This window comes from Pezoporus wallicus, unplaced genomic scaffold, assembly GCF_028554395.1.
Source record: "Pezoporus wallicus isolate ANWC-B61680 ecotype Strahan unplaced genomic scaffold, APGP_CSIRO_Pwel_v1 contig_13696, whole genome shotgun sequence".
In the NCBI taxonomy this organism is placed as follows: domain Eukaryota; kingdom Metazoa; phylum Chordata; class Aves; order Psittaciformes; family Psittacidae; genus Pezoporus; species Pezoporus wallicus.
The window spans coordinates 13,377-40,883 of NW_026635673.1; the positions used below are offsets into that span (position 1 = coordinate 13,377).

At 60.1% G+C, this 27,507-nt stretch overlaps 4 protein-coding genes across 5 annotated transcripts; 3 read left to right on the top strand and 1 right to left on the bottom strand.

The window, feature by feature from the left end:
• The first annotated feature begins 81 nt into the window (after nt 1-81).
• On the top strand, nt 82-5,471 carry HJV (hemojuvelin BMP co-receptor). The gene is made up of 4 exons (XM_057397263.1): nt 82-254; nt 1,475-1,635; nt 2,622-3,121; nt 3,585-5,471. Exons 2-4 carry the CDS (start codon nt 1,542-1,544, stop codon nt 4,206-4,208), a joined length of 1,218 nt encoding a protein of 405 aa, XP_057253246.1. The 5' UTR covers nt 82-254; nt 1,475-1,541; the 3' UTR covers nt 4,209-5,471.
• Nucleotides 5,472-10,636: 5,165 nt separating this feature from the next.
• Nucleotides 10,637-13,436, top strand: TXNIP (thioredoxin interacting protein). The gene is made up of 8 exons (XM_057397265.1): nt 10,637-10,934; nt 11,583-11,655; nt 11,754-11,901; nt 12,203-12,305; nt 12,421-12,677; nt 12,771-12,927; nt 13,017-13,165; nt 13,258-13,436. Exons 1-8 carry the CDS (start codon nt 10,685-10,687, stop codon nt 13,291-13,293), a joined length of 1,173 nt encoding a protein of 390 aa, XP_057253248.1. The 5' UTR covers nt 10,637-10,684; the 3' UTR covers nt 13,294-13,436.
• An 8,256-nt stretch (nt 13,437-21,692) lies between these two features.
• Nucleotides 21,693-23,344, bottom strand: POLR3GL (RNA polymerase III subunit GL). 2 transcript variants are annotated; one of them, XM_057397258.1, is made up of 8 exons: nt 23,207-23,344; nt 22,891-23,032; nt 22,677-22,806; nt 22,521-22,589; nt 22,308-22,364; nt 22,106-22,179; nt 21,904-22,017; nt 21,693-21,781 (listed from the first exon to the last, which is right to left on the bottom strand). In XM_057397258.1, the coding sequence occupies exons 2-8, from the start codon at nt 23,008-23,010 to the stop codon at nt 21,695-21,697; spliced, it is 651 nt and encodes a 216-aa protein (XP_057253241.1). In that variant the 5' UTR covers nt 23,011-23,032; nt 23,207-23,344; the 3' UTR covers nt 21,693-21,694. The 2 variants fall into 2 exon arrangements, with proteins under 2 accessions (XP_057253241.1, XP_057253240.1); XM_057397257.1 differs by lacking the exon at nt 23,207-23,344 and having other exon boundaries at nt 22,891-23,103.
• Nucleotides 23,345-23,745: 401 nt separating this feature from the next.
• On the top strand, nt 23,746-26,629 carry ANKRD34A (ankyrin repeat domain 34A). The gene is made up of 2 exons (XM_057397259.1): nt 23,746-24,067; nt 25,103-26,629. The coding sequence occupies exon 2, from the start codon at nt 25,166-25,168 to the stop codon at nt 26,447-26,449; it is 1,284 nt and encodes a 427-aa protein (XP_057253242.1). The 5' UTR covers nt 23,746-24,067; nt 25,103-25,165; the 3' UTR covers nt 26,450-26,629.
• The last annotated feature ends 878 nt before the right edge of the window (nt 26,630-27,507 follow it).

Genomic DNA, 27,507 nt, shown 5'->3' on the forward strand with positions numbered 1-27,507 from the left:
CTGCGGGGGGACAGGGACAGAGCAAAGGTGGCTGCAGAGGGAAGAGCCGGGAGCGCCGTGCCCTGCGCTGGGAGCTGCTTCCCACACCAGCACCCTGGGGTTTATCTGGATCCGAGGCCATGGAGGTGCCCGGGATTGAGGGTGCCGTTTCCCCATGAACCAACCTGGCTGTCGCTTGGGGTAGAGCTGGGTGACGAGGACAAGCCCGTGTGTCCCGCTGGGAGCTGGGTCATCTCCGGAGCAGGCTGATGCTGGTGAGTGGGGCAGGGCTGGGGGAATGAGGAGCGGGATGTTGGGGTGCTCCAGGTCCCACGTGGCTCCAAACCGAGAGAGCCCTGCTTGGCCCAGCAGGAATCATCCCCCTCCCTTCACAGCTGCTTCCAGAGCATCTCCAACCCCTCTCCAGCCCCATTGGGATGGGGGCATCCCAAAGAGAGGCCGTGGCAGGGCCTGGCCAGAGCCACGTTTCTCTGCTCCACAGTGACCATCCCTTTATCTATCTGTGAAGCCCAAGGACAGGTCCCCTCTGTGCCACCCCCTTTTGAGGGGACACCAGACCCTATGAGCTCCAAGATACACAGGGTCAGAGCTGGTGGGACACAGGCACCAGGCACCTGAGGAGGATTGGAGCACGCACTCAGTGCCTGCTGGTACCTTGTACCACGAGCTCTGGGTCTCACGTCCCCATGTCCCCATTGTCCCCTTCCAGCACAGCTTTGTCATCGCTGCCACAGCATCGCCAGTGGGTCTGAAGCGTGTTCTCCCCCTGGATACCTGCCCCACGAGCCACGGATCCAGCTGGCAGGGATGGCTCTGTCCCTGCGCCAGCCACAACAACCAGCAGCAGACGCAAAGGGAGCTGAAAGATGCCAAATGGAGCTGCTGGGACTGAGATTTCCCCCTTTTGGGGGAGCAGGATGAGATTTCCAGCTCTTTTCCCTGTCCCAGTTATGGTTTACGCTCTGGAGCAGTGGCAGTGGCAGCAGGATGGGCTCCTTGAGCTGCCTGGGGTACCAGGGTCCATCTCCATGGATGTGATGTAAGAGGCTCATCTCACACAAGCTGAGGGGGAGGAAAAGATCAAGCTATCCTGATTTCCACGGCAGGGGCTGGACCTGGATGAGCTTTAAGGTCCCTTCAACCCAAACCATTCCAAGATTCCATAAATTTGGCTTTTCCACTCTTGTCCCCATGCTCCAAACCCTCATTTTGGTGGCGACAGCACCAGGCCTGATGCAGCCCCTCTTTCATCTCACAACGTTTGGGTTCTCCACATTCCTCAGCTCCTCACATCCCTGCTGTGACATCCCTGGAGCTCACAGATCCTCTCCATGGAAGCTGTGACCTCCTGACACGCTGCCTTGGGATGCAGGATGCGAGCTGCAGGGCTTGGAAGCAGTCACAACCCCAAATCCATGGGGATTTTGGTACCTCCAGCAACTCCCATCAGATCCCACCTCCCCTTTGCTTCCAGGGGCTGTGCTGAATGAAGGGGACACAAGGCAGAGGGTGAGCACCCCCCGGGCTCTGCATGGATTGGAATGGGGAAACCTGCCTGCAGTAAGAGCCCAGGGCAACGGGAGCATCCCGGCTTCTTCCTCCGAGCGCTCTTCCTCCTCCTCTTCTGCAGGCATGGTAAGGAACTGCATGGACAGAGCCATAGGTACCCACAGGAGCATCAGGGGGGTAACTGGAAGCTGACTGGAGGGAGTGGAAGATGCTCTCATTGCAGGAAACTTGGGCAGGATCCGAGTGCCCAGAGGGAAGCATCCCCACCAGCATCACCCAGGGAATTCTCCATCCCCCTGCTCTCCCGCAGAGGTGTTTTCCCTTTTCCCTCTATTATCTCCCAAGACAAACCAGGGAGCAGCCACATTCCAAGGTCTCCTAGTGACAAGCACGAGCCGTATCCATCCCTCCATCCCTCGCTTTCCTTCCTGCATCCCAGGGGCTGTGCTATGGGTGAGCTCACCTTGCCCTGCCCATTCTGCATTCCCCTATGGATAGGGCAGCTGTTCCTAAATGACACCTATTGGGATGAGCTCGTCAGCTCTCCTGGAGCTGTGGTACCTGGCACTCCCTTCTGCAGCATGGAGGCAGCACGAGCGAGGGGCAGGATGTCCTCAGTGCAGCCGAGCAGCTCACTCGATGCAACCGCACATCCTGGCCAAGGCTAAAATGGGAAGAAGGGGTTTCCCCAGCTCAGACATTCCCGTTTGTCCCCTGGGAAGCCCCGGGGTAAAGAATCCCTCTTGGAGCCACGTCCCGGGGCCACAGGCGTAGCTCGTGCTCTGGCACCCGGCCGCGCTCATGTCCCGGGTACCATCCAACTGGATACAGGACTCCCAGTGACTTTCCTGCAGCAGGAAAACCGGGATTTATTCCCTTGCAGCATCATCCAAACGGGCCATGGAGCTAACTACAACAGATTCAGGGCACCCTAATGACTTCCCTCTGCTGGCTTCCTGCAGCAGGAAAACCGGGATTCATTCCCAGGCATCATTCAAACAGCCCACAGGCTTAGTTCCAGCGGGGAGATATGGAAGCGCTTCCGTCACGAGATGCTGGGAGGGGAAGGGGCTGCCCTTTCCCACCTTCACACTGCATCCCGTGCCTTACAGTGTCCTCCCAGTGCAAGATCCTGCGCTGCAACTCGGAGTACGTGGCGGCCACGCTGAACCTGCGCGGCGCCGACCGCAGCGCCGGCTACTGCGATGCCCTGCGCTCCTACTCCCGCTGCACCCGCAGGACGGCACGCACGTGCCGCGGGGACCTGGCCTATCACTCTGCTGTGCACGGCATCGAGGACCTCATGATCCACAACAACTGTTCCAAAGAAGGTCCCACATCCCCGCCCCGGCCCCGGTCCCCTCCCAACCACCAGGGCTTGGAGCCTCTCGCTATGTGTGACTACGAGAAGAGCTTTGTCTACAAGCACGGCCAAGCGCCCAGCTACCAGCACTGCGCCGCCTTCGGGGACCCCCACATCCGCACGTTCCATGATGACTTCCACACGTGCCGGGTGGAGGGCTCCTGGCCCCTCCTGGACAACGAGTACCTGTTTGTGCAAGCAACCAGCTCACCAGTGGCCAAGGGCTCCAACGCAACGGTCACCAGCAAGGTAACACTTGGGGATGCTTGGGGATGGTGGGGATGCAGGAAGGACTTAGGGTGCTCCCTACACCCTCTAAAGTGGCTGGAGGGCAGGTTAACCCACATGGGAGCAGCAACGAGGGTCTGCATGAAGGACTGGGATGAAGGTCCTTGAGCAGACATTCCCCATGGAGCTGGATGAGCTTTAAGGTCCCTTCTGACCCAAAGCATCCTATGAGTAGCAGGAAACACTGAAACAGGTTGCCCAGAGGAGATGTGGTTGCTCCATCAAGGCCAAGGTTGGATGGGGCTTGGAACAACCTGGTCTAGTAGTGGCTTTAGATGACCTTTAAGGCCCTTTCCAACCCAAACCACTCTGTTATTCCATGAGTGCCGTTTTCCCCAAGGGACTGTGCCAGTGGGGGAAAGCTGGATGAGGGATGGGGCCAAGACCAGCAAGATGAACCCCACTGCGATACGCTCTCTTGCAGCTCACCATCATATTCAAGAACATGAAGGAGTGCATCGACCAGAAGGTCTACCAGGCGGAGATAGACAACCTCCCCGCTGCCTTTGAGGACGGCTCGGTGAACGGCGGCGAGAGGCCGGGCGGGAGCAGCCTGGCCATCCGGGAGCGCAGCGCCGGGCGGCACGTGGAGATCCGCGCACAATACATCGGCACCACCATCGCGGTGCGCCAGGCCGGCCGCCAGCTCTCCTTCTCCATCCGGGCGGCCGAGGAGGTGGCGCGAGCCTTCACGGAGGAGCAGGACCTGCAGCTCTGCGTCACCGGGTGCCCCCGCAGCCAGCGCATCTCCCGCTCCGAGTGCTGCCGGGGACTGGCGGCGGCCGACGTGGCACGAGCCTTGTGCAAGGAGATGCTGCCCGTGGAGGACGTCTACTTCCAGTCGTGTGTGTTCGATGTGGTGACCTCTGGCGATGCCAACTTCACCATGGCGGCCCATGGAGCGCTGGAGGATGCCAGGGTCTTCCTTCCCAACGCGGAGAAGCTGCACATCTTCCAGGCTGGGGCGGGCTGCCCGCGGGTGTCTTCTTCTTCCTTCCTCCTCCTCCTCCTCACCTCTGGTCTTTGGGTTGTTCTGTTGCACTTTTAGCTCCGGGTGGCGTTGTGTACAACTCAGGGGACATATCCAGCCCTTCCACCAGCCTGCCCATAGGGGTAACAGGTGCTGGCTCCAGACCCGTGCCTTGCAGATGGAGATCATCTCAGATGAAGCGCTTCCATGGCAAGAAGGAATCAGAGGCCTTTGGAGTGAGGCACCGGTTGCACTGACTGAACCCAGTTCCTCTCCTGAAGGCAGATCTGCTCTTGGGTTCCTTTTCCTAGCGGAGACATTGCAGCCATAGCAAAGAAGAGGTACCCAGGATGAAAACCTCTCTGACCCTCAAAGCTTTCCCATAGACTTGCACTTCTCCACTGTTCCTACAGCAGACTTTACCCAGGAACCCAACAGATCCAGGAATAATGAGCTCAAAGCCCAGTTTTAAGCAGTCAAAACTTGTTTGGTGGATCTGGGCCACTTTATCAGCTGCTCCCAAAGCGATGCTGGAGCAGAGCAAGGCAATGAGTGGGTGAGTGGAGCGTTGAGATTTTGGAGCTGTGAATCAACCGTTTCGGGCTGTATCCTCCCCTCTTGGGATCAGCAGCATGCTGGTTTCCAGCGCTGGGAGCTGCAGGGTATCAGGTCTCTGACCTTTCAGGCCATTTGCTATTGCCCCTTCTTGCCTTGGCACTCGATGTATCCAGTCCTGGACTTTGGACCAGCGCTGAGTTCCAGGGAGGAAAAACACCCCTTGGTGTCCCTCTCCCTTGGGATTCCCTGTCACTGTCTCAATCCAACCCAGCCATTGGGGTTCACTTGCAGAAGAGGATTAATAATGGAGACCCGGAGCTCTATCAGTGGGCAGATAAATGCGGAGGGGAGGCCCAAAGAGATGTTTAATGTATGGAACAGGTTTTAAGAGTTCCATATGATAAGAAATCTTTGCCGTATGCAAAGACTTCTTCTTCTCCCATTAAAGAACCTGGAACCAGCAGAAGAACCTTGCAAAGCCTTTTGGAGGCAGAGAACTCCCAGGGGGATGAAAGGGATGCAGGAACGGATGCGCCGAGCTCTAGGGCTGCTTTTCCAGCTCCTATTTCCCATCTGCAGTTCCTTTGCTCAGTGCTTTGGGTCTGTTCATCCCCTGGTTCTTCTGCAGGGAGCACAGAGAGTCAATATGGGAAGATGTCGTAGATCCCTCAGCATCTTCCCTCCTCCACACAGGGACGAGCGGGAATGTTGTTCCATCTCCTGCTTGGTGCTCACTGATCCCCCAAGGTTTTGACATTAAAGTGTCTATTTTTGAAGCCCTCATTTCCTGTCATCTGTGTCTTTATTCCTTTGCTGGGCAGCAGCAGGTGAAGATATTAATATCTCGCCTTCCACCCACTGCTCCTTTTAGCTCTGGAGCCACTCGTGCTCTATATACACATGCACTGAATGAGGAGAGGACGCCAACCAGCCCTGCACTCCAGCACGTTCCCATGGGAGCAATGTTCTCCCTAGGGATAAAACCCAGCATTGATCGTGCTGCAGCTCCTTAGAGAACCCGGATTCACTTGGCCTGGTCTTAAAAGGTGCGACACTTCCAGGGTGAGGGGTCTGCAACAGCACCCAGGGATGCTACACAACATCCTGGTCATGCCACAGGGACACATTTGATGATGTGGGTTATGATGATCCTTTAGATTTCGGCCAATGGAGCCGATCAACAGGAATGTTCTAGGGAAAGGGAGATTTTCCTAATGGAGAGATGAGGAATTGGACAAGAGAAGGTTCAGGGGGGACCTGATGGCTCCCTACAACTGCCTGACAGGAGGATGGAGCCAGGAGGGGCTGGGCTCTGCTCCCAAGGGATGGGACAAGAGGAAACGGCCTCAAGCTGCACCAGGGCAGGTTTAGATGGAGACTGGGAAGAGTTTATCCACCTAAAGGGTGCTCAGGCGTTGGAACAGGCTGCCCAGGGCAGTGCTGGAGTCACTGTCCCTGCAAGTGTTCCCAAACCATGCAGACAAGACCCTCAGTGCCATGGGTTAGTGCTGGGGAGCAGTTGGACCTGCTGATTCTATGATTTTCTGATCATAGGAATATATATAATATCTCCTCATAGGGCTTCCTAACACTAAACCATACTAGGAGCATCATTCAGATGCTCCTTGAAGAGACGACTTTGGCCAGCACCCTATGGAAGGGCTGAAAGAGACCCTAAAATAGACCATGCTGAGGGCTGAAGTTCTGATTGTGCTTCAGCAGGTATTGGGCACCCACAACACATCACAAGGCCACCTCACATGGGACACAGATTAAACCCGAGCTGCAGCATCAAAGGGGACGGCGCCTGTTGTGTTCTCTGCATGCTCCGCCTCTGCAGCAGCCCTTCCACAGCCCTGCGAGCACAGGAGGGACCTTTCCAGGCCTGGCACACTGGAGCCTGCGCTAAGGGAGCGGAACGTAGGCATGGATCCAAGCACCCTGATGTCAACAGGAGCATTTCCATTGACGTCAGTAGGCTGGGATCGAGCCCTTCCATGGCCCGGCTTATGTCACCTGCTGCAACAGACACCAGCATCTTCCACAACAAGCCCACTTTGGACCATTCTGCACCCACACTCCCAACCTGGGCTGTTGGAGCAAGGGAATTCCTGGCCTGGATCCAACCTGAGATCTTCCTGTCCTGGAAGATGGTTGCCTTGCAGGAAGGGGTGAGAAGCCTGGGACTGCCTGCTCCACTTTGATCCCATCTCATTCCAGCTTCTAGTAAGGAAAGACGTGCCAGGGCATGAGGTGCAGCAGCCAAACCTGTTGCTTCTATGGGTCATAAACTACTCTGACCATCATACACATTGGGCAGTGTCACCAGCAGGGACCAGGGATGGGGACAGTGGCTGAAACATGGGATGTTTCTTCATGTTTCTCCTCGTTTGGTATGGAAAAACTATCTCAGAGCACAGAAGGGAAATGAACTGGAGATAAACTGCCAATGGCATTTGGACCTACAGAGATACACATGGTTTTGAGCCTCTTGCAGCCATTTGCTCCTTACAGATGCCCAAAGTAAAGCTCAATGCTAAACATACTCATGGAGCATCATCAAAACACAAGGGATTAGCTCAGGGCAGCCAAACTGAGACCAGTCTCACTTAACCATGGTGCCTTGGACAGGGCAGGCCAAATATACCCATACCCTGGGTCTTGTCCGTGTAACCCACCCGGGTGCATGGGGAATCCCTCCTGTGTCATTCCCGGCCAGGCCTCTAGATGTCCACACAACCCAAAGGACGAGGTCCTCACCCCGAGCCACCACCGAACGCTCCCAGGACGGTTCCATCCCAGCCTGCTTTTGCTGGGCTCAGTGAGGGTGAAGGAGGTCAAGGAGGGGGTCCCCACACCCCAGTTGTAGCCACTCAACCTGGTTCTCTACATCCACATCATCTCCATCTGATGTTGGGGGTGAGCATCTCCAGTGAGAGTCCCCTTGCTCCCATTCACACACTGGGAGCCTTGGAGTAACTTTGGGTGCTAAAAGGGAGGAAATTCCCCCATTTCCCTGCTCTCTCCAGCATCTTCCAAGGGACAAAGGGATGAAGCAGGGATGGAATCGCAGGAAACCTTTTGTTTTACGCTGCTTTTCCCTCCCTTCAGGCCACCAAAGGCAAAGGGACCCCTTTGTGGACCCATATGGCCACGAGAGGAGCTGGATTTGCTCTCAGTAGGGGAAGGTTTGGCCGATAGAGCCCAGGAGAGGTCACGCTCTCCCAGCGGGAGGAAAGAGCTTAAGCAGAGTTGGGAGCAGATGATGGACACGGGACTTTCCACGCTCTGCTTCAAATTCCTCCTTGTTTATGGCTCGGTTCAGGCTCTCGTCACAGGCTCCAGTTATCCCTTCCTCTGTTACAGCACTGCCTGCAAGAGAAGTGACCACATCCCACCACGGCAAAGAGCCACCGGCGCCTGTGTCCGAGCTGGGAATTCCAAGAGGAATTCTCCCTGCTCAACACGGGGAAAAGGGGATCTTGATCCATGATCCGGCCACGAAGCCCTGTGCACCCCTGTATGCAGAGATACATGGAATGAGATGGGTTGGGAGGAACTTTAAAGCTCATGCAAAGCCAAGGTCATGGGACAAGCGGTGGCCTCCCAGGAGCCACCCAAGCCCTGGAGCCGCTTGTTTTCCAGTGGAATCGTGAGATTTATCCATCATGTTCCCTGTGCACAAACAACCTCGCCAGAGGAAATGCCTTTTCCAGCCCCGTTCCCGACCAGGCACATTCTGTCCCATTGTGAATCCCTTCCTGCCCCACTCCTCCCCTCCTCGCTGCCTGGAATTTGCTGGAAGCAGCCATATATGGTGAAAACCATGGCGAAAACTCCATGGAGAGGCTACAGCCCCGGCATGGACCCACCGTGTATCCCAGGTTGGGATCCTGGTGTGAGCTGGGATGAAGGACACTGTGCCAGGAGAGGAGTTTTGACTCCCAGTAAGCTAAACCAGGGAATAGCCACGAAAAAAGGCTTTTGTCCACTTCAGGCTTTTCTCCCAGGTGGGATCCAGACGGATGGTGGGAATCAGGGCAGTTTCCAGGAATCAGGATCAGTTGCTCTTGCGCTGCCCAGTTCTTCCTCCGTGACCCACGCAGCAGCGCCAGCTCCCCATGAGTCACCCCAGGGCCTGGCTTCTCCCTCAACCCAGCCCCGAAGCTCTGAAACCCGGCTATTCCCAGTGCCTAAGGCAGCATTCCCAGCCATGCGGGCAGGAACACTGGGACAAGGCTCTGGCTGTTCCCTTCATCCACCTTTGCTCACAATTAAGGTGGGGGGAGGATGCTCCAAGCAGCGTTCCCTGTGGGAAATAAGCTGAAAAGAGGGAAAATGCCTTAAAATAGCTTAGGAAACTCCCAAAAGCTGTTCCCTAGAATTCCCAGGGGCTTCTCTTCCAATGCCCTTGATGTGTTTGAAGGGGACACTTTGAAGTTTCCTTGTTTTCACAGTATAGAATTCCTCAGCTTTTCCAACCCCCTTGTCGAAGCCAGGGTGGGAAACGTGAAGCGTGTCCCTTAGGACATTATGGAGCGGGCAGGAATTGCCAGCTGGATAAGGGTTAGGAGAGCAAAGGGCAAGGGCTGATTGACAGCTAAAGAGAGGACCTGGGCTGTGGAACGTGCCTTTGACAGTGTCTTTGGCAAGCTGAGGCCTCCATCATCCTTTGACATTGCTGGAATGTGCTTTACTGTCCATGAGCAGAGCCAGGGGCTGGATATGGCTCCCATGGATAGACGGGCACCAAAGGAAACTGGAGAAGGAGAGCGTAAACACGGCTCCTATGGCGCAGATCCAAGCCGGGGGCTTTGGGATCAAATATCCCGGAGCTGGCAAGGCTGGGAAGCAGCGTTTCTCCTTGTTTTGCCAAATCAGAACAAATCCATTCTTCTTTAACCCAGCACGTTTTTCCTGGTGTGCAGTGGGATCCCATGGGATGAGATCGCTGGCACCAGTGAAAAGGTGCAGTTCTTCTATAATGGACCCTGTTGGGATCTGATTTGCTCCCAGAAAGGGAATTTGTCCTGTGGCTTGGCAGGAGAACAGTTTATACCCTGCACCTTATCAGTTTATGCTATCAGGTGTGAATTGACTCCGGGGAAGGACTCGATAGGGAGCAAGAAAAACAAGGAGCGTGCCAGGAACACAGGGACAAACAAGCTCCAGAGGACAATGGAGACAACGACGCACTAAACTCCGTCCCTTTCCCTCAGGCCGGGTGGGGAGGCCTCGGGAACCCGCGTTTTCCATTCTTGCTCCCAAACGCCCACTGTTTTCCCATTTCCTGAGCTGTTAAAGGATTAATGGCTTGGAAAACCAAGGGGCAAAAGAGCCCGCCCTTGCCCCGGAGGGATAACTGTGCAGGGAAATGAGCTGGGAAAGCACACTGGAGGGTTTCTTGGTGTTGAAAGGCTCCTCCGGGGACAATGCACTGTCCTGCCCCCCACTTCCCAGCTGGAAAACAGGGAGGGGGCTGCGCTGACCATGGGGTGTGGTGTTCGCCACCTCTTTTTCTCCTTCTTGAGGAGCAATACATCCACCCCACCGTGTTTTATACAGCACCGTGGATGGGGAGAGGCCTCTCCAAGGCGAGGTTTTGGTCCCCAACCCCAAATCCGCCTTTTTTAACCCCAAATAATGGGGGGGGGCGGGGCACACCCCGGGCTGAGGGGAGACCAAGGCGGAAGGTGGGAACACCAGGGGGGCGCTGGCGGCGCTGATCACGCGGGCAGCACGCCTGTCCACGCGCCCTCGCTGTGGCGCCGCTGGCATCCACAGGCGCGGGCGGAGGCGGGGCCGCGCGGCTGAGGCTATAAAAGGGCCGCGGCGGGCGGGGGCCGCGCTCAGAGCGCCCTGGAGCAGCGGAGGGAGCGCGCCTCGTGCGAGCTCGCGGACGGCGGAGCCGAGGGTTCGAGACCCCGTCGCGACCGAAAGCAACCGGTTTCCGGGCTCTTTTCCTCCTCAAGAGGCGAAAGCAGCTCCGCTCAGCCATGGTGATGTTCAAGAAGGTGAAGACCTTCGTGATGACCTTCAGTGAGCCGGAGAAGATCTACTGCAGCGGAGAGAAGGTGGTGGGACGGATACTGGTGGAGGTGGCCGAGGTCACTCGCGTCAACGCCGTCAAGGTGCTGGCCTGCGGGGTGGCCAAAGTGAACTGGACCAAAGGGCCCCAGCAGTGCAGGCAGGAGATGGAGTACTTGCGCTTCGAGGATGTCCTGAGCCTGGAGGAGCAGCCCACTGGTGAGGAGATGGGGCTGGGAGGTGGGGAGGGAAGGGCTGGAAGGGGTTTTTCCTGGTTGGGAGGTTGAGCAGTCATGGGTGAGTTGTGCTGGGCAGGCTGAGTGGGGTTGGATGGTGGTGCAGTCCTAAGAGGAATAAGGATGTTCATTGAAACTTGTGCAACAAAAGGGCTTGGCTAAGACAGGCTCAAAGTTGGAAAGCTGGGGGCTAAAACTAAAGCGTAGAGAAACCACTGAGTGTTGTGGGGCTCAGGGAACAGGCGCAGAGTTGGCCTCGGCTGGGGAGCCTCACCCAAGGGCCAGAGTCTCTTCCTCTGGGCATGGAGAGCTCCTTCTGCAGTGCTCCCATTGGGAAGGCACGAGCGAGGGACGTGACCAAGTGTCCCACGAGATAACGGGGGTGACGTGAAGTCTTGGCAATAGAGAGCAGTGGGAACAGGGTGTTGGCTGCAGCCCATAGGGAAGTGGTGTCCCAGCCTTGGGCAGGGATGTTGTAAGCAGTGAGGAGACAGGGCTGTCCTGGGGGCAGGTGGAGGCAGCTCTTGGCCAACAGCTTCCCTTGCTCCTCCCCTGTGTGAGCAGAGCTGAGGGGAGCACTGAGGAATGAAACTGGTCCTTCTCACACTTCTCTTCCCCTTTTCTTTCCCAGATGGGGATGGCTCCGTGATCCTGAGACCTGGCAACAAATATGAGTACAAGTTTGGATTCGAGCTTCCCCAGGGGTAAGTCTTTGATGGAACCCTGCTTCTAAAATGGGATGGGGATGGAGAAGAAGCTTCCTGTTGCCTTAGCTGTGCCTGACAAGCCTCTCTTTCCACAGTCCCCTGGGCACCACCTTCAAGGGGAAGTATGGCTGTGTGGATTATTGGGTCAAGGCTTTCCTGGAGCGCCCATCCTATCCCACTCAAGAGATCAAGAAGCGCTTCGAAGTGATGGACCCAGTCGATGTGAACACCCCAGAGCTTCTGGTAAGTGCTGGCTGTCTCCAGGCATCCCAGGGAGAGGAGCCTTCGGGCAGGGTCGCTCCGACCTCTAGCATTAAGGCTCCTCTAATGGGCTTTGTTGCTGAGTGGAGATTAAATACTTAGTTCTTAAGAAGCTTTCGTTGCTACTAGCAATGTACACCAGGGTGGATAAAGGGAAGCACTTGTTTCACTGCGAGACACTCAAACCTCATGGGGAATTGGAAGCTTTGCTTGGAAAACCCAGAGGAGCAGGATGGGAATGGCGGATGGGTTCCACCTGGGTAATGATCTCTCTCCTCCACAGTCTCCAGTTGCTGCCAAGAAGGAGAAGAAGGTGTCGTGCATGTTCATCCCCGATGGGCGTGTGTCTGTCAGTGCTCAGATCGACAGGAAGGGGTTTTGTGATGGTAAGAGCCTCTTGCAGCAGGGGAACAAGCAGAGCTGGGTGGAGGAGATACTGAAAGTGGACATCCCGCAAGGAAAAGGCTCCAGTCTTAACACCCAATGTGGTTCCTTCCCCAGGCGATGACATCTGCATCAACGCCGACTTCGAGAACACATGCTCGCGCATCGTGGTGCCCAAGGCAGCCATCATAGCCAAGCACACCTACCTGGCCAACGGACAGACCAAGGTCTTCACCCAGAAGCTCTCCTGTGTCCGGGGCAACCACATCATCTCGGGCATGTCCGAGTCCTGGCGAGGCAAAACTATCAGAGTGAAAAAGCTCAAACCTTCCATCTTGGGCTGCAACATCCTGCGTGTGGAGTACTTCCTGCAGGTGAGCACCGCGGGACCCTGCTTGTTTTGGGGGTGAAGCCTGCTTGTTGTTGGAGCCCAACATCCCTTACATCTCCTGGTCTCACCCTCACAGATCTACGTAAGCGTCCCGGGCTCCAAGAAGATCATCCTGGAGCTGCCCCTGGTCATCGGCAGCCGCTCGGGCATTGGCAGCCGCAGCTCCAGCATGGCCAGTCAGGCCAGCTCCGAGATGAGCTGGGTGAACCTGAACCTTCCCGATGCTCCTGAAGGTGAGTGCTGAACCCCACAGCTCGGGGTTGGGGGGCTCAGGGGTGCTGGGGGTGCAGCAGTGAGCTCATGGCTCCCTCCATCCCTGCAGCACCTCCGTGCTACCTGGACATTGTCCCTGAGGACCATCGCCTGGAGAGTCCCACCACACCGCTGCTGGATGACACCGACAGCTTCGACAGCCCCATCTTCATGTACGCACCCGAGTTCAAGTTCATGCCACCACCCACCTATACGGAGGTGAGCGGGGTGAAGACAATGGGATGGTGTTTCCCATTGGGATGAAATAGATCCCTTGGGATCTACAGAGCCTGCTCCCTTTCCTCCCTTAGGTGGATCCCTGCATCGCCAACAACAATGTGCAGTGAGGTGAGAGTGACTCTTCCTGCTTTTTCCGGACTGCCGCTGGCCGCCACGCGGTCCCAGGGCCCTGCCCCGGGCAGTGGGCATGGAGGAGGTGCTGCAGCGTCCTTCCGAGCCTGGGTGTTCCCTCGGGACCTCGCCTTGCTGCCGGAATCCTGCGGAAAAACCAGTCCCAAACCCCTGAGGTGCTTCCCTGGAAATGGGGGAGCCTCGAGGTGGAGGTTGCAGAGCCAGGGGGGAGAAGAGGCAGATCCAACCCAAAGAGACTTGATTCCAAAGCAAAACCAAGCCAGGGACGCTGTCCATAGGGATATAGCGCTGCCTCTGATCCAATTTGATCCACCATCCTCAGGGACCTCGGTGCTGTGCCGGGATGTGCCATGAGCATAGTTGGTTGTTGGTCTTGAGCGTTGTTGCTGCTGCCACAATAGAGAGGCCACGATGGAGGGAGGCCTCCTGTGGAGGCCGAGTTGTTCCCGAGTGCTGGAACCAAACTCCATCGGCTCTTCCCTGGGAAAGGAAGAGCTCTGGAATCTGGAATGCCTCCAGTGTTGGCCATATGGCAGCAAGTTCTTTTTGTACTTGTTTTGTAGTTAGTTGGGGTGGGAGGGGGGGGAAGGGGCTCTTTTGTACCACTGACACCGTGTGCCCCCGTGGGGTGACGTTTGTAATAAAGATCCAATGCGATTGTCAGGCTCTGGAGTCATGGAATGGGTGGGGTGGGAATGGCCCTTTACAGCTCATCTGCAGCCACGGGCAGGGACCCCTTCCACCGGAGCAGGATGCTCCAACCCCTGTGTCCAACCTGGCCTTGAGCACTGCCAGGGATGGGGCAGCCACAGCTTCTCTGGGCACCCTGTGCCAGCGCCTCAGCACCCTCACAGGGAAGAGCTTCTGCCTGAGAGCTCATCTCAGTCTCCCCTCTGGCAGGTTCAAGCCATTCCCCTTGGCCTGTCCCTACATCCCTTGTCCCAAGCCCCTCTCCAGCTTTCCTGCAGCCCCTTCAGGCACTGGAGCTGCTCTCAGGTCTCCCCTTCAGGAGCCTTCTCTTCTCCAGGCTGCCCCAGCCCAGCTCTCTCAGCCTGGCTCCATGGCAGAGCTGCTCCAGCCCTCGCAGCAGCTCTGGGGCCTCCTCTGTCACCCCAGAGCTGGAGGCAGCGGTTGTGGGGTGGGGGGGTTATCCCGATGCCCCTCAAAGGAGCGGTTTTCTCACCCCAGGATCCGCAGCTCCCGCTCCCCCCGCGCTGTTTTCCGGGGGATGTGGGTGAAAGTTGACGCTGGTTCGAGGAACGGGACCGGGAGAGGAAAAACAGCCTCGACCTTGGCTCCGCTCCTCACCCCTGCCCCACTTGGAGCCTGCCCCGGGCCCAGCTCCACGGCGCCGGCTCCCACCGGGCCTCAGTTTCCCCAGCACTTATCTCCCTGCAGGGCTCCGTGAGCTCTTATCTCTGCCGTGCCAGCCCGAGCACACGAGCACATCCCCACGGCTCCATCCGGGCCTCAGTTTCCCTCCCTGGTGTCGTGGTGCCCATTGCTCCAAGACCATGGCACCCGTTGCTCTGTCTCCTTGTGTGCCTCAGTTTCCCTCCCCAGGGGCACAGCACCCATTGCTCCAGCTCCCTTCGTGCCTCAGTTTCCCTCCCTGGGGTCCTGGTATCCATTACTCCAGTGCCGTAACACCAATTGCTCCAGCTCCTTCCGTGCCTCAGTTTCCTTCCGTGGGGTCATGGCACGCATTGCTCCAAGACCATGGCACCCATTGGTCTGTCTCCTTGTGTGCCTCAGTTTCCCTTTCCAGGGGCACAGCACCCATTGCTCTGGAACCACAGCACCCATTGCTCTAGCTCCCTTTGTGCCTCAGTTTCCCTTCCCGGGGTCATGGTACCCATTGCTCCAGGGCCATGGCTCCCAAGGCTCTAGATCCCTCCGTGCCTCAGTTTTCTTCCCTGGGGTCATGGCACCCCTTGATCCAAGACCATGACACCCATTGCTCTTTCTCCTTGTGTGCCTCAGTTTCCCTCCCCAGGGGCACAGCACCCATTGTTCCAGCTCCTTCTTGTCTCAGTTTCCCTTCCTGGGGTCATGGCAGCCATTGTTGCAAGACCATGGCACCCATTGCCTTCATTCATGCCTCAGTTTCCCTCCCTGAGATCATAGCACCCATTGTTCCAAGACCGTGTCTCCCACTGCTTCAGGGCCATGGCAGCCACTGCTCCAGCTCTCTCTGTGCCTCAGTTTCCCTTCCTGGGGCCATGGCTCCCATCGCTCCATGGCGTGGCTCACATGGCTCCAGCTCCCTTCCTGCCTCAGTTTCCCTCCCCAGGGGCTCAGCACCCATTCACTGCTCTGGAAGCTCAGCACCCATCGCTCCAGCTCTCTCTGTGCCTCAGTTTCCCTCCCCAGGGGCTCAGCACCCATTCACTGCTCCGGAAGCTCAGCACCCATCGCTCCAGCTCTCTCTGTTCCTCAGTTTCCCTCCCCAGGGGCTCAGCACCCATTCACTGCTCTGGAAGCTCAGCACCCATCGCTCCAGCTCCCTTCCTGCCTCAGTTTCCCTCCCCAGGGGCTCAGCACCCATTCACTGCTCTGGAAGCTCAGCACCCATCGCTCCAGCTCCCTTCCTGCCTCAGTTTCCCTCCCCAGGAGTACAGCACCCATCGCTCCAGCTCCCTTCCTGCCTCAGTTTCCCTCCCCAGGGGCTCAGCACCCATTCACTGCTCCGGAAGCTCAGCACCCATCGCTCCAGCTCTTTCTGTTCCTCAGTTTCCCTCCCCAGGGGCTCAGCACCCATTCACTGCTCTGGAAGCTCAGCACCCATCGCTCCAGCTCCCTCTGTTCCTCAGTTTCCCTCCCCAGGGCTCAGCACCCATTCACTGCTCTGGAAGCTCAGCACCCATCGCTCCAGCTCTCTCTGTGCCTCAGTTTCCCTCCCCAGGGGCTCAGCACCCATTCACTGCTCTGGAAGCTCAGCACCCATCGCTCCAGCTCCCTCTGTTCCTCAGTTTCCCTCCCCAGGGGCTCAGCACCCATTCACTGCTCCGGAAGCTCAGCACCCATCGCTCCAGCTCCCTTCCTGCCTCAGTTTCCCTCCCCAGGGGCTCAGCACCCATTCACTGCTCTGGAAGCTCAGCACCCATCGCTCCAGCTCTCTCTGTGCCTCAGTTTCCCTCCCCAGGGGCTCAGCACCCATTCACTGCTCTGGAAGCTCAGCACCCATCGCTCCAGCTCCCTTCCTGCCTCAGTTTCCCTCCCCAGGGGCTCAGCACCCATTCACTGCTCCGGAAGCTCAGCACCCATCGCTCCAGCTCCCTTCCTGCCTCAGTTTCCCTCCCCAGGGGCTCAGCACCCCTCACTCCAGCTCTTTCTGTTCCTCAGTTTCCCTCCCCAGGGGCTCAGCACCCATTCACTGCTCTGGAAGCTCAGCACCCATCGCTCCAGCTCCCTCTGTTCCTCAGTTTCCCTCCCCAGGGGCTCAGCACCCATTCACTGCTCCGGAAGCTCAGCACCCATCGCTCCAGCTCTTTCTGTTCCTCAGTTTCCCTCCCCAGGGGCTCAGCACCCATTCACTGCTCTGGAAGCTCAGCACCCATCGCTCCAGCTCCCTCTGTTCCTCAGTTTCCCTCCCCAGGGGCTCAGCACCCATTCACTGCTCTGGAAGCTCAGCACCCATCGCTCCAGCTCTCTCTGTGCCTCAGTTTCCCTCCCCAGGGGCTCAGCACCCATTCACTGCTCTGGAAGCTCAGCACCCATCGCTCCAGCTCCCTAAGTTCCTCAGTTTCCCTCCCCAGGGGCTCAGCACCCATACACTGCTCCGGAAGCTCAGCACCCTCGCTCCAGCTCCCTTCCTGCCTCAGTTTCCCTCCCCAGGGGCTCAGCACCCATTCACTGCTCTGGAAGCTCAGCACCCATCGCTCCAGCTCTCTCTGTGCCTCAGTTTCCCTCCCCAGGGGCTCAGCACCCATTCACTGCTCTGGAAGCTCAGCACCCATCGCTCCAGCTCCCTTCCTGCCTCAGTTTCCCTCCCCAGGGGCTCAGCACCCATTCACTGCTCCGGAAGCTCAGCACCCATCGCTCCAGCTCCCGTCAGGGGCTCAGCACCCCTCACTCCAGCTCTTTCTGTTCCTCAGTTTCCCTCCCCAGGGGCTCAGCACCCATTCACTGCTCTGGAAGCTCAGCACCCATCGCTCCAGCTCCCTTCCTGCCTCAGTTTCCCTCCCCAGGGGCTCAGCACCCATTCACTGCTCCGGAAGCTCAGCACCCATCGCTCCAGCTCCCTTCCTGCCTCAGTTTCCCTCCCCAGGGGCTCAGCACCCATTCACTGCTCCGGAAGCTCAGCACCCATCGCTCCAGCTCTTTCTGTTCCTCAGTTTCCCTCCCCAGGGGCTCAGCACCCATTCACTGCTCTGGAAGCTCAGCACCCATCGCTCCAGCTCCCTCTGTTCCTCAGTTTCCCTCCCCAGGGGCTCAGCACCCATTCACTGCTCCGGAAGCTCAGCACCCATCGCTCCAGCTCCCTTCCTGCCTCAGTTTCCCTCCCCAGGGGCTCAGCACCCATTCACTGCTCTGGAAGCTCAGCACCCATCGCTCCAGCTCTCTCTGTGCCTCAGTTTCCCTCCCCAGGGGCTCAGCACCCATTCACTGCTCTGGAAGCTCAGCACCCATCGCTCCAGCTCCCTTCCTGCCTCAGTTTCCCTCCCCAGGGGCTCAGCACCCATTCACTGCTCTGGAAGCTCAGCACCCATCGCTCCAGCTCTCTCTGTGCCTCAGTTTCCCTCCCCAGGGGCTCAGCACCCATTCACTGCTCTGGAAGCTCAGCACCCATCGCTCCAGCTCCCTTCCTGCCTCAGTTTCCCTCCCCAGGGGCTCAGCACCCATTCACTGCTCTGGAAGCTCAGCACCCATCGCTCCAGCTCTCTCTGTGCCTCAGTTTCCCTCCCCAGGGGCTCAGCACCCATTCACTGCTCCGGAAGCTCAGCACCCATCGCTCCAGCTCCCTCTGTGCCTCAGTTTCCCTCCCCAGGACCACGGCTCCATCACTCCAGGACCACGGCTCCCGTTCCTCCGGCTCTGCCCGTGCCACGGCCGTGCCCCCCCCGCGCTCCCGGGCTCAGCTCCAAGTGGGTGAAAGGTTGCTCCTGCTCCAGGCCAAGTATGGGCAGGAAGAGCCGGGCCCAGGGGTGGTGGCGGCACGAGGGGGCCACGGCCACCGGGACCCCGACACGGACCTGCACCCCCCAGGAAGGTGTCACCCCCAGTGTGATGTCCCCAATGTGATCCCCCGAATGTGATCCCCCCCAATGTGATCCCCCGAATGTGATCCCCCGAATGTGATATCCCCAATATGATGTCCCCAATGTGATCCCCCGAATGTGATCCCCCCCAATGTGATCCCCCGAATGTGATCCCCCCAATGTGATCCCCCCCAATGTGATCCCCCGAATGTGATCCCCCGAATGTGATATCCCCAATATGATGTCCCCAATGTGATCCCCCGAATGTGATCCCCCCCAATGTGATCCCCCCCAATGTGATCCCCCGAATGTGATCCCCCCAATGTGATCCCCCGAATGTGATCCCCCCAATGTGATCCCCCCCAATGTGATCCCCCGAATGTGATCCCCCCAATGTGATCCCCCCCAATGTGATCCCCCCCAATGTGATCCCCCGAATGTGATCCCCCCCAATGTGATCCCCCCCAATGTGATCCCCCGAATGTGATCCCCCCCAATGTGATCCCCCGAATGTGATCCCCCCCAATGTGATATCCCCAATATGATGTCCCCAATGTGATCCCTCCAATGTGATGTCCCCCCAGTGTGATTCCCCAAAATGTGACATCCCCCCAATGTGATGTCCCCCTAATCTGATTCCCCCCAATGTGATCCCCCAATGTGATGTCCCCAGTGTGATCCCCCCAATGTGATGTCCCCCTAATCTGATCCCCCCCAATGTGATCCTCCCGATGTGATCCCCCAATGTGATGTCCCCTGAATCTGATCCTCCCCAATGTGATGTCCCCCAATGTGATGTCCCCAATGTGATGTCCCCAATGTGATGTCCCCAATGTGATGTTCCCCAGTGTGATCCCCCCAATGTGATGTCCCCCCAATATGATCCCCCCAATGTGATGTTCCCCAGTGTGATCCCCCCAATGTGATGTCCCCCCAACCTGATCCCCCCAATGTGATGTCCCCAATGTGATGTTCCCCAATGTGATGTCCCCCCAACCTGATCCCCCCCAATCTGATCCCCCAGTGTGATGTCCCCCAATATGATCCCCCCAATGTGATCCCCCCAGTGTGATGTCCCCCCAATATGATCCCCCCAATATGATCCCCCCAATGTGATGTTCCCCAGTGTGATCCCCCCAATGTGATCCCCCCAATGTGATGTCCCCCCAATCTGATCCCTTCAATGTGATCCCCCAATGTGATGTTCCCCAGTGTGATCCCCCCAAATGTGATGTCCCCGCAGTGTGATCCCCCCAGTCTGATCCCCCCAATGTGATCCTCCCAATACGATCCCCCCAATGTGATTCCCCAATGTGATGTTCCCCAGTGTGATCCCCCCAGTGTGATGTCCCTCCAACCTGATCCCCCCCAATCTGATCCCCCAATGTGATCCCCCCAATGTGATCCTCCCAATACGATCCTCCCCAATGTGATCCCCCAATGTGATGTTCCCCAGTGTGATCCCCCCAATGTGATGTCCCCCCAATCTGATCCCTTCAATGTGATCCCCCAATGTGATGTTCCCCAGTGTGATCCCCCCAAATGTGATGTCCCCGCAGTGTGATCCCCCCAGTCTGATCCCCCCAATGTGATCCTCCCAATACGATCCCCCCAATGTGATTCCCCAATGTGATGTTCCCCAGTGTGATCCCCCCAGTGTGATGTCCCTCCAACCTGATCCCCCCCAATCTGATCCCCCAATGTGATCCCCCCAATGTGATCCTCCCAATACGATCCTCCCCAATGTGATCCCCCAATGTGATGTTCCCCAGTGTGATCCCCCCAGTGTGATGTCCCTCCAACCTGATCCCCCCCAATCTGATCCCCCAATGTGATCCCCCCAATGTGATGCTCCCCCCGTGTGCCGTCCCCCCCAGTGCAATGTCCCTCAATGCGGTGTCCCCTTTGCATTGTGTGTCCCCCCCCCCGCCTGTCCCAGCCCCTGGCATTGGGCCTGTCCTGGCTCCGGCCGCACTTCCCAACCACTTCCATTTGCTTCCAACTCGGCCAAAGGTCCCGGGACAAAGAGGTCCCGAGGAGACAACGGGGGGGGGAGGAATTGATCGCCCCCCCCCCCAACCCCTTTCCCATGGGATTGAGGGCAGCTCCCCCCAGCCCCGATTCCCCTCTTCCCAGGGCTTTTCCAGCTGCTTTTATTCCTGGGGATGGGGCTGGTCCCGGGGGGAACAGGATGGGGTTGGGATGGGGCTGAGGGATGGGAATGGGAACAAACCTTGGATTTATGGAGCTGTTCCTTCCCTCTGGGTGTTTGTGAGTGAGAACGGGCCATAAACAAGAACCCGCGGGGGGGGGGGGGCGCGCACATGAGCCCCACGTGAGCGGCTCCTCCTTGTCCCAGCCTTGTCCTCCCCGTCGGCACAAACAACTTCCCCTTTCCCCGTCCAAATCCCTTTCACCCCCACACAATAACTCCCCTTTCCCCCCCCAAATCCTCCTTTTCCCTCCAAAATCCTCCTCCCCCCCATCCCCTTTTCCCACACAAAATCCACCTTTTCCTCCCCAAAATAACCCCTTCCCCCCCCCCCCTTCACCCCACCTTCCCCCCCCTTCACTGCCATGAGCTGGGCAGGGGTCTGGGTGAGCCCACTTTGGGGTTGGGGGGTGACAAGGGACGTGTGGGACCCCAGAGACATGCGGGGGTTGGGAAGGGGAGCACAAACGCCGCTTCCTCCCCAGCTTTTGGTCTCTGGGGGGGGCTGGTCCTGCCCCCGCTGGGCTGGAGCTCAGAACCATAGGGGTTCACGGAGAGGGGGATACTGGGGTGTGTTCCCCACCAGACCTGGGACAGGCAAAGATGAGCCAGAAATAGAGAAATTTACTTTAATCCACCCAAAATGAGTTTAAAAAAATCACAAGTATTAAAAAGCTGCTTCAAAAAGGGGGGGAGTTTGTGAGACCCCCCCATCCTTAAAACCACTTCCCAAAGGGACAATCCCACCCGCCCCCAGCTTGGGGACAAGGCTGCAGGGGATCGGGACTCCCCCCCCCCAAGCTGGGGGGCAATAGGGGGGCCCCATGAGCTGCCACCACCGGGTGTGGCCTCCCCCGCCATCCCTGGAGCACGAGTGCCCCCTGGCGGCTGGAGGTGGTGGTGATGGGAGGGGTGACAGAAGACACCCCAATGTCCTGGGGGGACCCCAGTGTCCGGGGGGGGTCAGTAGACGGCCTCGTCCATGTTGTCATCGCTGTCAGCACCAAAGTCCTCCCCATTGTCGAAGTAGGACATGATGTAGTCGGTCTCCTAAGGGGGACATGGTAGGGTCAGGGGGAAACACGGGAGTCCTGGGACCCCCTCACCCCACCATGGCCACGGCCATCACACCAATGAGGTTCTACTGCCCACCCCCCTGGGCCCCACCTCACCTCTTCGTGTTCTTCCTCATCGTACTCCTCTTCCTCCTCCTCCTTCCCTTCCTCTTCCTCTTCCTTCTCCTCTTCCTCCTCCGATGTCACCTCCTCCTCCTTCTTCTCCAGACTCTGGGGGGGGGTCCCACAGCGTTATGGGGCACCCCAAACCCCCCCCGGTGTGGGGAACCCTCCGCTCCCCACCATTCACCACTGCTACCTCCAGCTTCTTTATGGCCTCCTCCTTGTCGAGCGCCACCCGCTGCTTGCACTTGGGAACGAGGATGGTGGCTCCTACGGGATGGGGGGGCAAAGGGGAGCGGTGCCTGATGGGGACACGGGGGAGACATAGGGGGACACGGGGAGGGCATGGAGGAGGACATGGGGAGGACACGGTGGGGGGGACATAGGGCGACACTCACGGTTCTTCCGTAGCCGTCGCACCCGGATCTTCAGCTCTTGTGGCAGCCGCCTCCAGTCTGTGGGGCAGAGCAAGGGGATGGGGACCCCCAGGTCCCTTGTCCCCCAAACACACCCCTCTGTCACCCTTCACCCCCCAGGCCCTCTCTTCCCCCCCCCCCCCCCCCCAGGTCCCTCTACCGGTTGTGTCCCCCCAAACCCCCCCGTGCCCCCACCTGGGTTCCAGTCAATGGCGCTGTCAACGGGGCTGGAGATCTGGTACTTGTCCGAGTAGCGCTCGATATCTGGGGGGTCCCAGAGCAGGATGGGGGGAGTCAGTGGGGTGCTCCCTGCAGGCTGGGACCCTCCGCCCCCCTCCCCCCCCCCGGTACCTCTCCGGGGTGCCCCCGGCTTTACGAAGTAGGGGAGGTTCCTCATGGCCCCCCTCAGCTCCTGCTTCAGCGCTAACATGTACTCGCCCTCCTCGCCCCCCGGCAGTGGGGCCGCGCGGTGCTCCAGGGGCTGGGGGAGGATCAGGGCACTGAGCACACCCGGGCTCAGCCCCTCCCAAGGGACCAAGGACCGTGCCCGTCCCCAGGAACTCACCGGGAAGAGCGGGGAGGGCTGGAGCGTGGGGGGGGGCAGCGCCTCCCCCTTCCCGATGCCCACGGCCTCCACGTTGAACGTCATCTGCCCCCGGCCCCGGCCGCGGCCCCGGCCCGCCATGGCTGGGGGGGCGCGGGGGGCGCTGGGGGGAAGAGGCGGGGATTGAAGGGGGGAGATGGGGCAGCCCCCCCTGAGCTGAAGGGAGGACCCCGGGGGGGATGGGGGGCAGCGGGGTCGGAAGGGACGGGGGGGGAGGGGGGAGACACGAGGAACCCCCCCCCCCAAATCCGATCCCGGTACGGGTCCCGGTCCTCACCTCGCGCATGCGCAGCCGCTCCACGTGTGTCCGGTGTCGCCGGAGCAACGCAACGTTGCGAAAGGGCCGCGCTGATTTGCGGATGGAAAAGCCAATCAGAGGGGAGGAGGCGGGAAAAGGGGCGGGGCTAAGGGAGGAGAATGAAGGCATGAATGGGGCAGGGGCGGGAATGAATGGGGACGGGGACGGGGACGGGGACGGGGACGGGGACGGGGACGGGGACCGGGACCGGGACCGGGACCGGGACCGGGACCGGGACCGGGACGGGGACCGGGACCAAGACCAAGGTGGGAATACAGAAGGTCCCTGTTTCCCACCCCGCTGCCCTGGGGCGTCTGAGCCTCCCAGCACTGTGGCCTCACTGCCCCATAGCCCCCACTGCCCCATGGCCCACTGTGATATGGATGCACAGCCCCGTGGTTCTCCACACCCCTCTGGTGTGACAGCCCGCTCCCCAGCCCCACTGCCCCATGACCCCCGAAACTCCAATACCCGATGGTCCCCAGCCCCATGGCCGCCAGAACCCGTGCCCCCCCCCCCCTCGCCGAGCCCCACGGCGGCCTCTCGCTCGCCCCCACGCAGGGCTCGGCGCAGCAGGTTCGGCGCTGGCTGCGCCGCCGCCGGGTGATTCATCTCGCTCCAGCCCTCCCCGCGCCAGCAGCCGCCAAAAATAGCGATGCAGGGGGGGGGGAAAGCCTCCAAATAACCTCCGCTGCCTCCCTCCCCCCCCCCCTTCCCCGCGCTACGCCAGCGGCGGGCCGGGATGGCAGCCACCGGCCGATGGCCCCGACACCTCCATCAGCCCGGCAGCATCTGGGACCTGGACCCATCGCCGGGGGATACCCAGCTCCGGTCGCTATGGTAACAGAGGAAGGGATGGAGGGATGCGGGAGAGAGGGGCTAGGGGGGGTGTCGTCGTCCCCCCCCCCCAGGGGGTACGGTGCAGTCCCAGGCACTAGGCTCAGGCTCGGTGGCCGCTGGTGTCTTGCTGGGGGGGTGGATGAGGACCCGCCGGGGGGGGGGGGGGGGGAGGGAAATGGGGAGGGGGTGTCCCCTATTTTGTTGGCTGGGCAGAGAGATGAGGAGCGGGATGAGCTGCGGTCGCCATGGGAACGCATGCAGGGATGCAAGAAGGGAGGGGGGGTACAGGCAGGGATGCAGGAAAGGATGGGGGATACAGGCAGGGCTGCAGGGAGGATGGGGATACAGACAGGGATGCATGAAGGGATGGGGCTACAGACAGGGATGCAGGAATGGATGGGGATACAGACAGGGATGCAGGAAGGGATGGGGATACAGACAGGGATGCAGGAATGGATGGGGATACAGACAGGGATACAGGAAGGGATGGGGATACAGATGGGGATACAGACAGGGATGCAGGAATGGATGGGGATACAGACAGGGATGCATGAAGGGATGGGGCTACAGACAGGGATGCATGAAGGGATGGGGCTACAGACAGGGATGCAGGAAGGGATGGGGATACAGACAGGGATGCAGGAAGGGATGGGGGCTACAGACAAGGATGCAGGAATGGATGGGGATACAGACAGGGATGCAGGAAGGGATGGGGATACAGACAGGGATGCAGGAAGGGATGGGGATGCAGGAAGGGATGGGAATACAGACAGGGATGCAGGAAGGAATGGGGGGTACAGACAGGGATGCAGGAAGGGATGGGGGTATGAACAGGGATGCAGAAGGGGATGGCGGGTATAAACAGGGTTCCAGGAGGGGGATATGGGCAGGAGGTACAGGCAGGGGGATGAGCACCACCCTGGAGGGACACGGGCAGGGGGACAGGGCAGAGGCCCTGTGGGGGGGGCTCGGGCCCCTTCTGGGGAACCTGAAGCAGGGCCGGGGGTGTTCACCGCGCGCCGTGTCCCGTTGCAGTGAGCGGGTGACGCTCCCGGCCCGGCCCCAGCCCCGGCCATCGCCGCTGCCGTAGGCGCCGCCATGCCCAGCCCCGTGCGCCGGCCGCCCGGTGCCGCCGCTCTGCCCATGCTGCCCGCGGACGGGACGGCGCTGCTGCGGGCCGTGGCCCAGGGCAAGTTCCGCCTCACGCGGCTCTTGCTGGAAGGAGGAGCCTACATCAACGAGGGCAACGCCGCGGGGCAGACGCCGCTGATGGCCGCTTGCCGCGCCGGCTACGCCGACCCCCTGGAGCAGCCGCGGATGGTGCGGTACCTGCTGGAGAACGGCGCCGACCCCAACATCCCCGACAAGACGGGGATGACGGCGCTGATGCACGCCTGTGCCGAGCGCGCCGGCCCGGCCGTGGCCACGGTGCTGTTGGCTCACGGAGCCGACCCCAGCGCCCGCGACTACGCCGGAGCCTCCGCTTTGGTTTACGCCATCAACCGCGGGGACCGGGAGACGCTGCAGGTGCTGCTGGATGCGTGCAAGGCTCGGGGGAAGGAGGTGATCATCATCACCACCGACACCTCCCCGTCGGGCACCAAGACCACGCGGCAGTACCTCAACTCGCCGCCGTCGCCGGGGCTGGAGGAGAAGCGCTCTCCGGCGCTGTGCATGTCCCCGTCCGACATCGAGCTGCGCGCGGCCGCGTCCCCGGCGGGCAGCGAGAAGGAGGAGGAGAGGGACGTGTTCTGCTTCCCCCCGCCGCCGCCGCCGGCACCGGTCACCCCCAGTGCGGAGCCCCCGCGCTCCCGCGGGCGGCCGCTGAAGCGCCTCAACTCCGAGCCCTGGGGGCTGGCGGCGCCGGGCCCGGAGGGGACGCGGGGTCCCCCCGAGCGCCTGGTGGCGGGGCTGGAGGGGCTGAGCCTGGGCGGGCGCCCGCGGCGCCACAGCGTGGAGGGCCGGGAGGCGGCGGGGATGGCGGGGGCCGCCTGGGCCGAGCGGGTGCCCCCCGCCTGCCCGCAGCCGCTGCCGCGCCGCAACACGGCCCCGGAGGCGGCGCCGTGGCTCAAACCGCTCCGCTTCGAGGCGGAGGGGGCCCCGTGGGGCGCTTCCCCGCCGCTGCCCGGCGCTGAGTCCCCGCCCGGCCCCCGCCGCCGCCCCCCGGGGCTGCTGGAGCGCCGCGGCTCCGGGACGCTGCTGCTGGAGCCGCTGGGCTCGGGCAGGGCCGGTTTCCTGCCGCCGCTGCCGGCCGGGCCGCACCCCCCCGCGCCCCGCGGTCCCCCCGGGCGCAGGCTGTTGCGGCGGCACTCGATGCAGACCGAGGAGATGCGGCTCCTGGCCGGCTTCCAGAGCAGCCCGGCCCCGGAGCCGGGCACTTAGAGCCCCCCACCCCCGGCCTGGGGCAGGCGGGGCCGTGTTCGCTCTGAACCCTACCGATGGCTTCGGCCGCGCTGCTGCTGTGGGCAATTTTGCACGACCCCAAAGCCCTTGGGGAGCCCGTGTCCGGCTCCTTCCCCCGCCCCGCATCTTCCTCCCTCTCCCTCCTCATCCCCCCCCTCCTTCTCCCTGCTGGGTGCCGGGGGGGGTCACGCTGTCGGTGTCCTGGTCAATAAAGGCCCGAGCACAGCTCAGCCCTTGTCAGTGCTGGGAGGGGGAACATCTGCGCACAGCTGGGTGTCAGTGCACAAGGAGTGGCACAGCTGGGTGCTGGCACATCGGGGCCAGGGGATCCTGGTGGCTCCCAGGGGGCAGGGGCAGAGGCTGAGGATGCTGTGAAGGTGCAGAGGGTGCACTGAGGGTACAGTGAAGGTGCTGTGGGTGCAGTGAGGGTGCAGTGAAGGTACTGTGGGTGCAGTGAAGGTGCTGTGGGTGCAGTGAGGATGCAGTGAAGGAGCTGTGGGTGCAGTGAGGATGCAGTGAAGATGCAGTGAACGTGCTGCAGTGAGGATGCAGTGAAGGTGCTGTGGGTGCAGTGAGGATTCAGTGAAGGAGCTGTGGGTGCAGTGAGGGTGCAGTGAAGGTGCTGTGGATGCAGTGAGGGTGCAGTGAAGGTGCTGTGGGTGCGGTGAGTGCAGTGAAAGTGCTGTGGATGCAGTGAGGATGCAGTGAAAGTGCTGCAGTGAGGGTGCAGTGAAGGTGCTGTGGATGCAGTGAGGGTGCAGTGAAGGTGCTGTGGATGCAGTGAAGAAGCTGTGGGTGCAGTGAGGATGCAGTGAGGGTGCAGTGAAGGTGCTGTGGATGTAGGGAGGCTGCCGTGAAGGTGCTGTGGGTGCAGTGAGGATGCAGTGAAGGTGTGGGTGCAGTGAGGATGCAGTGAAGGTGCTGTGGATGCAGTGAGGGTGCAGTGAAGGTGCTGTGGGTGCGGTGAGTGCAGTGAAAGTGCTGTGGGTGCAGTGAGGATGCAGTGAAAGTGCTGCAGTGAGGATGCAGTGAAAGTG

Excerpts from the sequence above, each read along its gene's own strand:
- ANKRD34A (XM_057397259.1), top strand. The coding sequence starts at position 25,166 with ATGCCCAGCCCCGTGCGCCGGCCGCCCGGTGCCGCCGCTCTGCCCATG.
- TXNIP (XM_057397265.1), top strand. The coding sequence starts at position 10,685 with ATGGTGATGTTCAAGAAGGTGAAGACCTTCGTGATGACCTTCAGTGAG. Across the intron at positions 11,656-11,753 it reads GGATTCGAGCTTCCCCAGGG|TCCCCTGGGCACCACCTTCA; the intron begins GTAAGTCTTTGA and ends CTCTTTCCACAG. Across the intron at positions 11,902-12,202 it reads TGAACACCCCAGAGCTTCTG|TCTCCAGTTGCTGCCAAGAA; the intron begins GTAAGTGCTGGC and ends TCTCCTCCACAG.
- HJV (XM_057397263.1), top strand. The coding sequence starts at position 1,542 with ATGGGGAAACCTGCCTGCAGTAAGAGCCCAGGGCAACGGGAGCATCCC. Across the intron at positions 1,636-2,621 it reads CCTCCTCTTCTGCAGGCATG|TGTCCTCCCAGTGCAAGATC; the intron begins GTAAGGAACTGC and ends CGTGCCTTACAG. Across the intron at positions 3,122-3,584 it reads ACGCAACGGTCACCAGCAAG|CTCACCATCATATTCAAGAA; the intron begins GTAACACTTGGG and ends GCTCTCTTGCAG.
- POLR3GL (XM_057397258.1), bottom strand. The coding sequence starts at position 23,010 with ATGGCGGGCCGGGGCCGCGGCCGGGGCCGGGGGCAGATGACGTTCAAC. Across the intron at positions 22,807-22,890 it reads AGCCCTCCCCGCTCTTCCCG|CCCCTGGAGCACCGCGCGGC; the intron begins GTGAGTTCCTGG and ends ATCCTCCCCCAG. Across the intron at positions 22,180-22,307 it reads GCGACGGCTACGGAAGAACC|GAGCCACCATCCTCGTTCCC; the intron begins GTGAGTGTCGCC and ends CCCATCCCGTAG.